Here is a 15319-nt window from a genome sequence, read left to right as displayed (position 1 = left end):
CATATACAAATCTGGCTGCTAAGGTGCCTGCTATATGGACTGAATGTTTGTATCTCCTCAAAATTGGAGTTGAAATCCTAGCCCACAATGTGATATATTTGGAGGCGGGGGCCCTTGGGAGGTGATTAGGTTCAGATGACATTATGAGAGCAGAGCTTCCATAACAGGATGAATATAAAAGGATGCGGAGATGTGAGATCGCTTTCTCTGCACACGTGTGCCATGGGAAGGTCACGTGAGGAGCTAACTGGGAATAGGGCACCCACCAACAACCTGCCCAGGCTGCACCCTGATCTCGGACTTGCAGCCTCCACAGCCATGAGAAAAAAAGTATTTGCTGCTTAAGCCACCTAATCAGAGGCTCACCTCGCCCCACTGTGCTTCACTTTATGGCACTCTGAAGATACTGCGTTGTTTTACAAATTGAAAGTCTATGGCAACCATGTGTCAGGCAAGTCTCTCCGTGCCATTTGTTCAACAGTAGTTGCTCACCTTGTGTCTGGCTCCCATTTTGGTAATTTTCCCAACAGTTCAAAATTTTCATTACATCCATTATGTTGATATGTGATCAGTGATTATGACTCACTGAAAATTCAGGTAATAGCATTTTTTAGCAATAAAGTATTTTTTAAATTAAGGTTTGTGCATTTTTTAAAAGATATAATGCTATTGCACACTTATAGACTATAGTATAGTGTAAACATAACTTTTATACACACTGCAGAAAATTCATCTGACTTGCTTTGGTATGGTGGTCTGGAAGCAAACCAGCAGTATCTCAAAGGTGCGCCTGTATTTCATTAGAGAAGCCCAAACTGACAAAGGCCGTGCTATAATTAACCAGGCTTGTTTTAAGATCATTAGAGATGAGGAAAAGTCTACATCAAAGCAGGATTATAAGCCTTCACTCTACCCTTCTAAAGCATCAAACCCTCCACACTCTGAGTCCCCAAGAGCCAGTTTTGACTCAGCAGAGACTTCTAACAACCTGTCAACACTCAGACAAGTGAAAACTCCCATTTCAGCATGCAAATGAGCAGGAAGTTCTGGGTTTAGGCCACAACAGCTCTGTCCCCAGGCCACTCCTGCTCTCATCCTTGTTCCTGGCACAGAGAAGGAAGGCTAGGCGCTCGGTTCATGGAAGGCTGTACAGCTTCCAGCTCTTTCTAGGCAATGTCCAAGCCACGCAACAGTGACCCCAAACTTCAAAGGCCCTACCTGGAAATGTAAAATAATGGTCCAGATCAGGCCCAGGGTCAGCTTGGGGTTGCCATCCGTGATGTCATCGTTGCGAATATTCACTAGTTTCACCTGGAAAAGAAACAGAAGCTGATCTCAAAGCTCTGGGAATTTCTGTTGTGAGTTCATTTTTATAGATTTTCAGCATTATATACACTTAAAATGATTGTGTGTGTGTGTACACGCACCTGCACACACAGTTCTGAGTTTCAACATCTGTATAGATGTGGGTAATTACCACACAATCAGGATAATAGAACAGTTCCATTATCGCAAAAAGGTGACTACCCCTCTGTAGTCATGCCCTGCCCCCACCCTTATTTCCTGCCAACCAGTGATCCGTTCCCAGTTTTACCTGTTCTGGAATGTTGTATGAATAGAATCATATAGTATGTAAGTTTTCGATACTGGCTTTTTTCCCCCCACTTAGCATAATATCCTTGAGATCTCCATCCTCAATGTTACATATATCAGTAGTTTGCTCCTTTTTATTGCTGAGTAGTATTCAGTTGTATCAACAGACTATGCTGTATTTACCCATTCATCCACTGAAGAACATTCCGGTTGTTTTCGGTTTGGGACAATAATTAATAAAGCTCCTAGATTCATGAGCATATGCTTTCATTTCTATACGGTAAATTGGCAGGCGTGGGACTGTTGGTATATGTTGGTGTATGTTTAGCTTTATAAGAAACTGCCAAACTATTTTCCAACAGGATTGCACCAATTTGCATTCCCACCAGCAAGGCAACCTTGTAATAAGCACATGGTATCCTGAGTGGCTTTTTTATTAAGTCATCGCAGCCCTGACTTTTTTTCTTTGTTTTTTCCCTGGGGCAGGGGGTTGAAAGATCTTCCTCCTTACTGGTCTTTGGCCTACTCCTACCTTCTATTTTCCCTCCTCTGTTAAAGATATCCACACCTGCCCATGCCTCCACTAGCATCTGCTTTTACTTGTAAAATCTCATTCCAACAACACAATGTGCATAGACACAGGGGCCTTATCCCCCGCTGCGTGGCCACAGTCTCACGTGCTGGAAACTGAGAGATTTCCTGGGCTATGGGACTTTTGGTGCTGAAACTGAGAGGATACCACGAAAACCAGCTCAGCTAGCCTCTTCTGTCACACCCTCATGGAGTTCTTGTTCAATTGTGACAAACTGTCCTTGAACCGTCCTATCTCTCCAATTGAAATGAAATCTATGTGTCTCTAAAGAATTCTAGAGACCTTGAACAAACTTCACTTCTCCCCCACACTAATGGTGGCATGGTAGTACAGGCTAAATGGCAGTGTCCCTCCAAAATTCATACGTTAAATCCTAACACCCAGTGTGATGGCATTTAGAGGTGAGGAGGTGATTAAGTCATGAGGGGGAAGCCCTCACAAATGGGAATGGTGGTGCCCTTGTAAAAGAGACCCCAGAGAGCTCCCTTGCCCTTCCACCAGATGAGGACCCAGTCAGAAGACTGCAGACTATGAACCAGAACAGAACCTCACCAGACACCGAATCTGCTAGCCATGGCTTGTTCTTGGACTTACCAGTTTCCAGAACTGTGAGAAATACATTGCTGCTGCTTATAAACCACCTTGTCCATAGTATTTTTATTATAGTAGCCTGAACAAAGACGCCTGTATTACCAGAAAGAAAAGTAGCTCTTATAGATTGAGAATAGTTTTCTAATCACCAATCACTGACCCACAGTTGGCAGGCTGCAGTATCAGCCAAGGCCATATTCTTTGGTCACACTTCCACCAGCTTGCCTCTTCCATTCTGAAGTCTACCTTCCAATCTCTCCTAACCCTTGATGATTTTAACACCTAGCTCCTAAAACTGGCGATATTAGTACTCATTTCAATGACTCAAATATCACCTCATCTGCAAAATTCATGTGCCTTCTCCATTTTGAGGACTTCTGCTTTTACTCTACTTTGGATACCCACACAATTACAACTTGGACCTCCCCATTACCAAGAGCTGTTCTAGAGTTCCCCTGCCCTTCTCTGAGTCTACTGTTCTTATCTGTATACATTTGCATTTGATTACAGTAACTAAATCTACCCTTGGTCCTTATTTAGATGTGTAGCTAATCAATTCTTCTCAATTGACCCTGGCTATTAAGAACCTCCAGATTCCCTCCAGCTCTACACACAGATATTCCCAATCTTGTTTTCTCTACTCCCCTAAACACTGCCTCTAATTCTCCCACTACTTTTCATTTGTTAATTTATTTCAACAAATAATTATTAAGTGTCAATTACAGACCATTCACTATGGCAGGTGATGAATTTAAAAATATTAAGATCCTGTTCCTGGTCCTCACAGGGCCTATATAACAAGACAGCAAACAGAGAAATAATGAAGTAGCAGATGTTATATTGGGACTAAACTGCTTTGGGAACACAGAGAAGAATTTCCCAAATTAATAAGAACTACTGATAAAAGTAACAAAAATGAACTAATTCTAAAAATATGCATACCATTATATTTCAGCTTGGGCCAAGCTATTGTCTGGGGCTAGACCCAGCTCTTCCACATGGCTGGCTCTAAGCAGCCCATCTTCCTTCCCGCCACACACCACCCCTCCATCACCATCTCTCCCTCCTTCCTTCTCCCTGTATCTCAGAGAAAGGAGCCCCTCCTCTACTTTTCAAAGATAACCATACCACCTGTGCTCACATCTCATCCCCAATTCCTGGACTTGGTTCCATCCATCAGGAAGTGGGAAGGAAGGGGGGAAACAGCATGGGTGGTGGCAGGATTACTGAACCTCAATGACAGGAGACTTAGGTAAAAGTCCCAGCTCGCTCCAGCTTGTATGCTTGGGGGCAGGTCACTTCACCTGTCCAGATCTCAGTGTCCTTATCTAGAAGATGCAGAAACTGGGCCTGTACCTCTCTAAGGCATCTCCCAGAGGTAACATTTTATCACTCAGTACTCCTCCTCAGCCTCATTTCTGTTGCCTCTCTTCACTGGCTTCTCCTCCTACATCCAAAAACATATTGAAAACTTCTTTTTTTCCCCTTCTATAACGAAGCCCACTAAACTCCAAGTGCTTTCCTGCTCTATTCAGATCATACTCTTAAGTCACCAATGCTTGGTGGCTCAGACCTTTCCTTCAGACCTCATGTGGCACCAATACAACGGCTAAACCTGACCAGCCCCTCCTCTACTTTTCAGGATAGTGTAACCTTCTTGTTTTTCCTCTTCCTGGGTGTTGTACCCTTTTCTATCTTCTTTGCTGACCTTAATTTTCCATCTTTCTTTTGACCTCCACCTAAGGTGAGTCCATAAGGTTCAATCTTCAGATCTTGCTCTTCTCTGTTAACACTGTCCCACTCAGGAAGGCCACGGGCTCTATGCAAGGACGACCAACCATAACACAATTGCTCACTAGCAAGCAAGACTCAGACTGGGCCAGTCAGATGTAGCAATTACCGAGGGTTCATTAGGAGTGCTGAGAACTCCCGTAAGTGGGGACTCAATGCCAGCATTCCCAGGCAGAATAGGGAAAGCATGGACTCATGTTACCTGTCGCTGCTTTAGGAAGTCCAGGGCAATCTGCACATTCTGCAGCCTGTGAAAACGCATCCTGCCCTTCTCCCGGGGCTGCAAACAAACAGAAACACGTGTTAATTTTAGCTACACCAATTTACCCATGCAGACCCCACTTCTTTCTCATTCCAGAGAATCACAAGGAATTCCTCATGGTGGAAGCCAGCCATGGGAGCATTACAAAAAGCACCCCTTAATGGCAGGACCTTTGTGTGTTTTGCCATGCTTCCTGAGGCCTCCAAAATGCTTGTTTATCACTGCCGTCCTATGAGCGCACAGTGTGCACTGAGTCCTAATGCTGAACCAGTGCCATGGCTTCTCTACAGATCCTGTTGCAGCCACAGTGGGGCAAAACCTGATTCTAGGTGTACAGGTAATGGGAACAAATCCTGGCTCTACGGCTCCTAAAATCACGGCTAAATGCTATTTTAAGGGAAGGTGGGAAGTCTTAATTGCATATTGCACATTAATAGAGCCAACCTTATTAAAAACCTGGCAAAAGAAGTTAGAAGTAGCCAATTTTAAACCAGGGAATGAAGAGTTATATATGCTCAATAAATCAGAGAAAAAATGTAAAAATGAGATAAAAATCAGGAAGAAACCTATTTTCCAGGCAGAGGGGTGCCCGTTTAAGAAAGCCACCTTCTACCCACTATGAAATACCATGAGCAACGAAAACCTTGGTGAGGTATGGCTGTTCAACATGATACTCCAAAGAAAGTATTTCCTGATGATAGTCACTCAGTCCAGGATGTCAGATGAGCCACAGGAAAGAAGCTCACCTCCATCCTCTGGTGCCTCTGGTGCCCTGTCCACAGCTCAGCTATTATCCATTCCAAAGTGCTTGAAATCCATTTGCCCAGTGAGAACATGCAGGGGTGGCTACCTACCTCTGGCACCTTTTCTTCTGCTCATTTTCCAATGTTGCTTTTATTTTACTAAAACTGGGCCTGAGACAATACTCTCACTAGATATATATATAATATATATGCCCAATTCATTTGTAAATGTCAAAGTGGTACTAATTAAAGGCTGATGAATAATAAGGTAGTTCTGCGGCATGTGCTTGCACCAAGGAACATTGCCCCAGGTTGAACCGCACAAAACGTAAGCCAACATGTGTAAAGATAAGGGTAGAAGCACCTTTCTGAGAGCCCCCAAATAGCGCTCCCACACAAGGATAATCTGCAATGAGGTTGAGTCCTCTCTGGGCAGCAAGATAACTTCTTATATCAAAGATTTAGGAAAATCTTTCTAGCAAGAACCTCTTTTTCAGTCATTTCAGCTAAACTACCTGTGAACATGGCTTTGAGGATGACAGAGCCTGTGAAACTGAAAAGTCTAAGGCAATGGGCAGGGAGATTGAGGAGGTGGGGAAATGACCTTAAGAGGACTGGAAATAGGGATATTGCCTAATCTGTGTTTCTGAAGAAAGAGTATGGGCTATAATATAGGGCCTGCAAACAGGAAATGCCCTTCTTACACATTCTTATCTTTACTCCTCGTACTCCCCACCAAAAATAAATACCCTAAGAGCATGCAAGTTAAAATCACTGTCCTCTACAGCAACTAGAGATATTATTGACCAAGGCAGAGTATCTCCATGCAGTGAGTGGTTTGCAAACAACAGGCTGTTTTGAAAACAGATGACATGGTGTCTGGTGAGAACCTGAAGGCTAGAGGTGGAGAGAGAGTGAGAGTTAGTCTGAAGTGTGGAGCCAAGAGCAATTAACTCTCATGCCTTCAGCTAAACTTTCCACAGCTCTGCAATCCAGACTCAGACAACACAGCAAGGCCACCAGAAGGCTATGGGTCTCCAGGTCACAAAGGCACTTGACACCTCCAAACACCATGATTATTTTTCGTGCCAACCACTCTCAGATAAGCAAAACAATCCCCACTTCAGGATCATCTAACAGTGGCAAGAGGCACAATTAGTTTTAACCACTTTCTTTGGGACCCAAATTCCCAGGTGCAGAGGGAAGAAGGTGGCTGGTAACTAAGTTACTTGGAGACCTTGAGAACCTCAGACTCTCTGATGGCCCTGCAGTGCCAGCTGGGATCCTGGCATCCCCAGGAGGACCTACTACATCATCATCATCTTCCTCCTCCTGCTCCTCGCTGTTTGTATGGCGCCAGGAGGGCATGCTCACGAGACGGAGGGTCTTCAGCCCTGCTGGCTCCTTTGGCCACCACCAAGGCAAAGACAGGACAGAGTAACAGGAAATTCATAACACAAAAATGAAAAGGAAATGAATGCAACATTTTTTTTAAAAACTGAAAATAAATATGAAAATATCCTCCCACCTCCCCAAACTTGCAAAACTGAATCAAGACCAGATCACAAAGTTATATGGAACACTTAATGTTGAAAAACATCTTCAGGGAGCCTGCGTGGCTCAGTCAGTTAAGCATCTGACTCTTGACTTTGGCTCAGGTCATGATCTCAGGTTCCTGGGATTGAGCCCCGTGTCAGGCTCTGCACTCAGCGTGGAGTCTGCTTGTCCCGCTCTCTCCCTCTTCCACTGTCCCTCTTTTCTCTCCCCTCTCTCTCTCTCTCTGACCCCCTCTCAAATAAATAAAATAAAATATTTAAAAGGAAAAAAAGAGAAAACAAATCTTCAATTCTCCCTGGCCACCCACCCTCTCTTTTTGTGAATTAACTAAAGGAGAAAGAGACTGAGAATAAATGTGGAAGAGATATCTGGATGGTTCTCAGTGAAAAGATGATACCCTATGAATACTCCATAAAGAACCTGCAGGTTTCCAAAGGTTGGGCAAAGAAATTAGATTGGAGTGTTTTCAGCCTGTTTTTGTAAGCAGTGTCCCAAAAAGAATCATTTTCAATATAAAAATCACTATGAGTTAATCATATATCCCAGCTAAAATGCCCAAAATGCAACTTTGTGAGTGCTAAAGAATAAAGTCCAGGAATGTGAAAGTGACATTTTGATTACTTATGAGATTTATAACTGAAGGCCAGATAAGAACTGGAATTCACTTGTAGCAGCTGTGCTAATAAAAATGTCTGTCAATTCTGTCCATTAAAAATTATAAAAGTGGGGTGCCTGGGTGGCTCAGTGGGTTAAGCTGCTGCCTTCGGCTCAGGTCATGATCTCAGGGTCCTGGGGTCAAGTCCCACATTGGGCTCTCTGCTCAGCAGGGAGCCTGCTTCCTCCTCTCTCTCTGCCTGCCTCTCTGCCTACTTGTGATCTCTCTCTGTCAAATAAATAAATAAAATCTTTAAAAAAAATTATAAAAGTAATTCTATTCTGGGCACCTGGGTGGCTCAGTGGGTTAAGCCGCTGCCTTTGGCTCAGGTCATGATCTCAGGATCCTGGGATCGAGTCCCGCATCGGGATCTCTGCTCAGCAGGGAGCCTGCTTCCCTCTCTCTCTGCCTGCCTATCTGTCTACTGTGAACTCTGTCAAATAAATAAATAAAATCTTAAAAGTAATTCTATTCTAAGACAAAAAAGATGAGAACCCAAAAAAAAGGGGCCATGGGAAGCCAAGACCCAAACCTTGAAGAAACTGAATATTACTTAAGGAGTGAAATTTAATGTGCCAAATTTCCTTCTAGAAACACAGCAAACAATGACTAAGAATTCACCAAAGGCAGTGAGTGGGCTGGATTTCGGTTCTTTCACTCCCCAGAGATGTTTCCAGTATTCAGCGCTGGACTCTTTTAAATGAAAACTACGTTGTCTATGACATTAGAGGCAGAACACAAACTGCATAGGATTCCCCTGCTTCCATTAGGTTCAAATATACAAAACAAAGAGCCCACAAGTGGGGTTATTTTGATCCCTCAAACAAACCAAGTACAAGAACTATCATCTGACAAGCAAAGAAGCCCAGGCAAGATCTGCCTTCAGGTATGTAGGTGTTTCCCACTAAAGAAATGTTTAACACGTTTGGGAGGAGGCAGGCATGTTTAACTATCCAAGGAACTCAAACGTACTGCATATCCAGGGCTGTGGTCACATACCAACTTTAGTACTTTTCCAAACCTGTGAGACTCAGTGAATCAAAGAAGGAAGAAAGTGAGGTGAATTCCAAAAAATAACTCTAAATTACTCTAAAAATAACTCTGAGATTTTAAATGTGAACTCCATATCCTTAGCTGAATACAGAGAATAAAACAATTCAGAGTAGACGGAAAAGGAGGGGAGGCTATATAGATGAGAAATAAAACTCTAGAATGAAAAATACACCTTACTAAAAAATCTTTAAATATGAATCTACTGTTCCTGAAATACTCTATCTACAAACAGATAAGGAACAAGTAAGGAGAAAAAAATGCAGATATGAAAGAAATAAAACAGATACCTGATTTCATCAAGAAATGAGAATATGATACATCATTTCCCATTAAGGTGAAATTATATCATTCTAAAACAGTCTGAATTAGAAACTAAGTCCACCAGTAATGTCTTCTACTTTTTCCTCCCATATAACCAAGAGCAGGCAGTGGTGGCCAGTCCTGGCATTCAACAAGATGGAACAGTAGGTCATTAATAGGGCTGCATTCATAAGAAGGGAGAAACTCACCAGTTTGATGCCCGAGAGGACCTCCAGCAGAGAGATCAGGTTGTGGCCATCCCGCAGATCTTCATAAAGATCATTGATGTGCTTGCGGACCTGTGGATGAGGATGAAACAGACTGACTTTTATTTGATCTTGAATTCTTTTATTAGTTACCTAAGAATTTCTGGTTCTAGGTAAACACAGATTAAAGACTTTGAAACAGGAAACAATAATAAAATTCAGAAAATTTCAGTTTGGATTACAATACATATGAAATAGTTACACTTAACAGAAATATATGTGTTTTAAAAACTGAAGCCAGATCCATTACATACTATAGCCAACTGTGAATAATGTTCTAGAAAGTCTGGGCAAGTGGAGGGAGAGTCAATCATCCTGAAACCTCTCAGGAATTATTTTGGACCAAAATGTGATACAATGGCCAATAACAGACAGATGAGTCCAGTCAGAATCAGAAAAGCCTTCCAGGGGCACCTGGATGCCTCAGTTGGAACAGCATGCAACTCTTGATCTCAGGGTTGTGAGTTCAAGTCCCACACTGCATGCAGAGATTACGTAAATAAATAAAAACTTAAAAAAAAAATAAAAACCTTCCAGAATGCAAAGGAAACAAAAATGCTAGGTACCCAGTGTTTCACAGGGTGTACCTATATGTTAACTCCTCTCTCTTATCAAATATTTCTTTTTTCAGCCCAGGTCGCAATCTCGGGGATATGAGAGCGAGCCCAGCATCTGGCTTCATGCTCAGCATAGAGTCTGCTTGAGATTCTCTGCCCCTCCCTCTGCCCTTCCTACTTACACTCACCCTCTCTCAAAATAAATTAAAAAACCTTTTGAGGGTGGTTTTCCTTGTGAAAAAAAAAAAATTCCAATTTTATAAATGAAAATATGGGAAAACAGATCTAACTTTGGGAAAATATGTGATTAATGTCAAACACCATGCTGAATGCTGTGCACATGATCTCCTCTCTTTCACATTGATAAGGTAGGTAATACTCCTATTTTAAACATGAGGCAACAAGGCACAGAGGTTAAGTAATTTGCCCAAGGTCACAAGTGGAAAAACAGGCCTCAGTTTGGGCTTTCTCTGAATTTAGTCTTTGCCATTAACTGCTATGTTTTATAATCAGCCAATATGCATTTTACAATCCATTTTACAATATGCATTTTCCAATATGATTTTACAATCAGCCATAATCTCATTTTATTTATTTAATCCAAACAAATGCCCCATGAAGTTTATTCAGTGCCCTGAAGGAACTGAGGAAACTGAGGCTTTGAGAAGTTAAGGTCACATAACTGCAGGAAGTGGCAATAGGTGTTCTGGTTCGTTCCAAGTCCAGTGACAACTTCACTGAGTGACACAATGCAGAATCAGTGGCAAGTGGCAAGTATAAGGAAGCAGATTCATTTTCAACATAAGTTGTTCTTTAGACAACAATAAAAAGGGCTACTTTCAGAAGTAGCGGCTTTTTTCAAGCATAGACCAGGATACTAGGATTTCACATTTGAATGAAAAACTGTATAGTCGGCATTTCCAGTTATAATATTCTAGCATTCCAAACAGAATGGGAGTCAGAAAAGATCATGGCTATGGGGTGCCTGACTGGCTCAGTGGGTAGAGCATGTGACTTTGATCTTGGGGTCGTGGGTTACAGCCCCACATTGAGTGTAGAGATTACATTGGGTGGGGGGAGATAAAGGCTGGAATTAGCTGGTGAGGCTTCCTGGAAGAGAAAGAACTGGAAAGACTCGGGGCTGGAGGGAGGCGCATTAACATTTTATTTATTTACTTATTTATTTTAGAGAGAGAGAGAGAGTGAGCACACCTGGGGGAGGGGCAGAGGGAAAGGGAGAGACTCTCAAGCAGACTCTGTGCTGAGCACAGAGCCTGATGCAGGGCTCAATCTCACAACCCTGAGATCAAGACCTGAGCTGAAATCCAGAGTCAGATGCTTAACCAACTGAGCCACTCGGGACCCCCTGGAAGGATTAGAAAATGTTCTGACAGAAAGAAGATGGTAAAAATCACAGAAGACAAGGTACAGAGGTGGAAATATGAGGGTATGAGGTGGAAATGTGAGGGGAAGGTATGAGCGTTTGTCCTTTGTGAATAAAGGATTAAGAAGGTGATAGGTAGATTACCCAGTTGGAGAAAATGGTTCACGATGAATTGGGTAACAGCTTTCAAAAACTGAGGGAATATTTCTTTAATTTTTGTGCTATTCACAATATGAACATAGATATAACATATTTTTTATTTTAACCAGCAATATTAACATTTCCTCCACCACTTTAAGTCTTAGACAAAGTAACACATCTAGCTCAGACTTGTAGCATTTGTTGATTTCTGTAGTTTAAATACTCCCACCACAATAAATAAATAAATAAATACTCCCACCACGACCAATTTCCAACCACTAATATAATATCACTAACTGCAATGTTGGAAAGAAATATACAACAGCACACCATTATATACTTTTCCGTCAGACATAATTAACATAATTAATGTCAGGAGTGTAGATAATATTAACAAGTAGTAAAATAATTATGAGGTGATGTGTTTTGAGTATTTATTACCTTTATTTTAGAAATAATTTATTTAATTGTAATTTATATAATTTAATTTTTCATAATGGCTGTGCTTAGCAACCAGCTCACAAAATTAGTATTCAGCTCTTGTGAGCCCATGTAAGCTGGCTCCAAGATTTCAAGACTTCTCCCTCAAACAGGTCTAAGGTTTCAAAACCACAGTGCACCACTAACAGAAATAAGCGGGTCATGAGGGTTGGGAAGAAAGTGGTTTGAAAAATTCAATATTTTTTTTTAATTTAAAAAATTTTAAGATTTTATCCTTAAGCAATCTCCACACCCAACATGGGGCTCAAACCTACAACCCCAAGATCAAGAGCTGTACATTCCACTGACTGAGCCAACCAGTGCCCTGAGAAGTTCGATTTTTTTTTTAAAAGATTTTATTTATTTATTTGACAGAGGTCACAAGTAGGCAGACAGGCAGGCAGAGAGAGAGAGAGAGAGAGAGAGAGAGAGAGAGAGGAGGAAGCAGGCTCTCCACTGAGCAGAGAGCCCGATGCGGGGCTTGATCCCAGGACCCCAGGATCACAACCTGCGGAAGGCAGAGGCTTTCACTCACTGAGCCAGCCAGGTACCCCCAAAAAAGTTCGATTTTAAATATGCTGAAATTAAAAAAGCAGCAAAGGAGCAACAAATGGTAATGTTCTAGAAGCAGCTGAAAATACCAGAATTCAATTTGGGTCAGCTGAGAACTTAAGTTTAGAAGTCATATGCATAGAGGTGCTAGCTAGCTAAAGACGTGGGAAATGTTGGCCTTTCTGGGTTAGGGGCAAGAAAGAAGAGCAGAGTGCTGAGGACTAAGCCTGTGGGAATAGCCAAAATTGGAAGGCAGGAGATGGAAAAGCAATCAACAAAGCATAGGGGGCGGAAAAGGGCAGGGAAAGAGGTAGGAAAACAAAACAAGAAATGGTAATCAAGGAGAGAGGGGATGGATGATTACCAGTATCAAATGCTCTAGGACAAGCATGAAGAAGACCAAGATAGGTCTTAACAAATACTGGTGTTTTTTTTGTGAGACTCATTTTCTAGAGAGTGGTATAATAGAAATCAGATTATAAATGAATTGCAGAGAATATATTAAATACTTTGTATTAAGTTATAAAGAGAAGGGACAACAATGAGAGACTTTTTTTATTTTGATAGATAAGACCTGAGCATAGGGCATTCAAATCAGGAATGGGCACTGAATAATTATTTAAATAAATTATAATGGGAATGAGGACCAAGTGAGATCATATTATCAACAGGACACTAAATACTACAGAGTACTGAAAAGAAAAAGAGGTACTTTGAAATATAAAGTTAATTTCACAATGAGGACTCAATATCTCCTTCTAAAAATTCCAATCATGTTTTACACCTGTGAACAGAAAAATTCAACCACCTTACAAGAAACTTTGCTGAGACTAATTTATTACGTCTCTCAGTCTTTCTCTCATTATAATGACTAAATAACTATGAAAAACTAAAAAGACAGGTAATGGGGAAGGGAGGGGTGCATTTTTTCCCTGGAGAATTTTTAGTAACAGAGAACAAGGTTAATTTCTGAAGCATACTGGATGCAGCTCTGCCTGGAGCAGGATCAAGTACCAACTGACACTTACTAGTGCTTCTGCATCAGAAAATGTTCAGATACAGAGATGGGATTTGGAGGGCTCAATTCATATCCCAAGATCACACTGTGAGTAAATGGCCAGGCCAATAAAATCCAGGTCTGCCCCATTCCAAAATCTTTACCTCTACTGTAAACACTAAGCTGCCTCCAAAATTTTCCACAAATCTCTTAAGGAAAAGAAAAAAAGCGGGGATGGGGGCATCTAATAGTTAACACTGCTGAATGATATATATGAAATCCTAAGAGCTGTCATCACAAGGAAAAAAGTACTTTTTCTTTTTCTGCTTTCCCTTTTTTATCGTATTCATATAACACAATAGATGCTAACTAAACTTACTGCTAATCATTTCATAATATATGTAACCCAAACCAATGCACTGTACACATTACACTCATACAGTGATGTATGTCATTTCTGTCTCAGTAAGACTAGAAAAGGGAAAGGAAAGAAAAGACAAGAAAAAATCCAGTGAGCCAAGCATCAGATGTTTTAGAGGTAGCCAGGCGAAGCTAAAACTGCTCAAGAATCATCAATATGTATGTTTCTCTCCAACAAATACCCATGCTATTCTGTCAAGAAAAAGATGAGTCAACCACTTCAACTCACTGTCAACATTAGTGAATGTCTCGAAAGAATATATGTAAATGGCTAATAAACCCAGGAAAAGGTGCTCGATATCATTAGCATGTGGAAAATGTAAATCAAAACCACAGAAGATACAGCTCCCCACCCAACAGGAGGACTATAAGCAAAAAGACAGATTATAACTGTTGACAAGGATGTAGAGCAGCTGGAACCTTCATACATTGTTGGTAGAGATGTAAAATGGTACAGCTGCTTTGGAAAACAGTCTGACAGTTCCTCAAAAGGCTGAACACAAGTGGTCATACAACCCAATGACTCCACTCCCAGGTGTATACCCATGACAGCAGAAAATATACGTTCAGGAAAAAAATGTGTACCTGAATGAATCTTTATAGCGTTTCTTATTCATAATAGCCAAAAAGTGAAAATAACCCAAATGTCTATAAATTGATAAATTGATAATCTGTCTTTTTGCTTATAGTCCTCCTGTTGGGTGGGGAGCTGTATCTTCTGTGGTTTTGATTTACATTTTCCACATGCTAATGATATCGAGCACCTTTTCCTGGGTTTATTAGCCATTTACATATATTCTTTCGAGACATTCACTAATGTTGACAGTGATTTTCAGAGGGAGTGCAAACAGGCAAAGACCCGGGTAGTTGAAGTGGTTGACTCATCTTTTTCTTGACAGAATAGCATGGGTATTTGTTGGAGATAAACAAAATGTGGGACATCCATACAATGGAATATTACTTAGCAATTAAATACTGATACATGCTATCATGTGGATGAACTCTGAAAACTCTATACTAAGTAAAAGAAGCTAGTTACAAAGAAAAGGATCACATAGCGTATGATTCCATTTATAAAGGATGTCTAGAATGGGCAAATCTATAGAGTCAGAAAGTAGATTAGTGGTTGGGGCTGGGGGAAGGTATGTGGGGGTTGGCAGGATGACTGAAAGGTACAGGGTTTCCTTTGGAGTGATGAAATGTTCTAGAATGGATTATGGTGACGGTTGCACAACTCTGAATATACTGTAAGTCACTGAACTGTATTTATTTAAATAGGTGAGTTGTAGGATATGTGAATTAAATCTCAAAAAAGCTATTTTTAAAAAATTAACAAATGAGGGGTGCCTGGGTGGCTCAGTGGGTTAAAGCCTCAGCCTTCAGCT

General features: G+C 41.2%; 1 protein-coding gene across 6 annotated transcripts in view; it reads right to left on the bottom strand.

The window, feature by feature from the left end:
* LOC131809396 (microtubule-actin cross-linking factor 1) overlaps nt 1-15319 on the bottom strand; it is a 321582-nt gene that overhangs the window by 190161 nt on the left and 116102 nt on the right. For all 6 annotated transcript variants that reach the window (XM_059136435.1, XM_059136438.1, XM_059136436.1 and 3 more), the window contains exons 3-6: nt 9347-9436; nt 6881-6976; nt 4770-4847; nt 1219-1311 (exon numbers count right to left, since the gene is read on the bottom strand). In XM_059136435.1, coding sequence (XP_058992418.1) covers nt 1219-1311; nt 4770-4847; nt 6881-6976; nt 9347-9436 — 357 coding nt within the window. The remainder of the gene's footprint in view (nt 1-1218; nt 1312-4769; nt 4848-6880; nt 6977-9346; nt 9437-15319) is intronic.

This window comes from Mustela lutreola, chromosome 10, assembly GCF_030435805.1.
Source record: "Mustela lutreola isolate mMusLut2 chromosome 10, mMusLut2.pri, whole genome shotgun sequence".
In the NCBI taxonomy this organism is placed as follows: domain Eukaryota; kingdom Metazoa; phylum Chordata; class Mammalia; order Carnivora; family Mustelidae; genus Mustela; species Mustela lutreola.
Note: the sequence above shows the minus strand (reverse complement) of the source record. Positions and strands in the feature narration are given on the sequence as shown.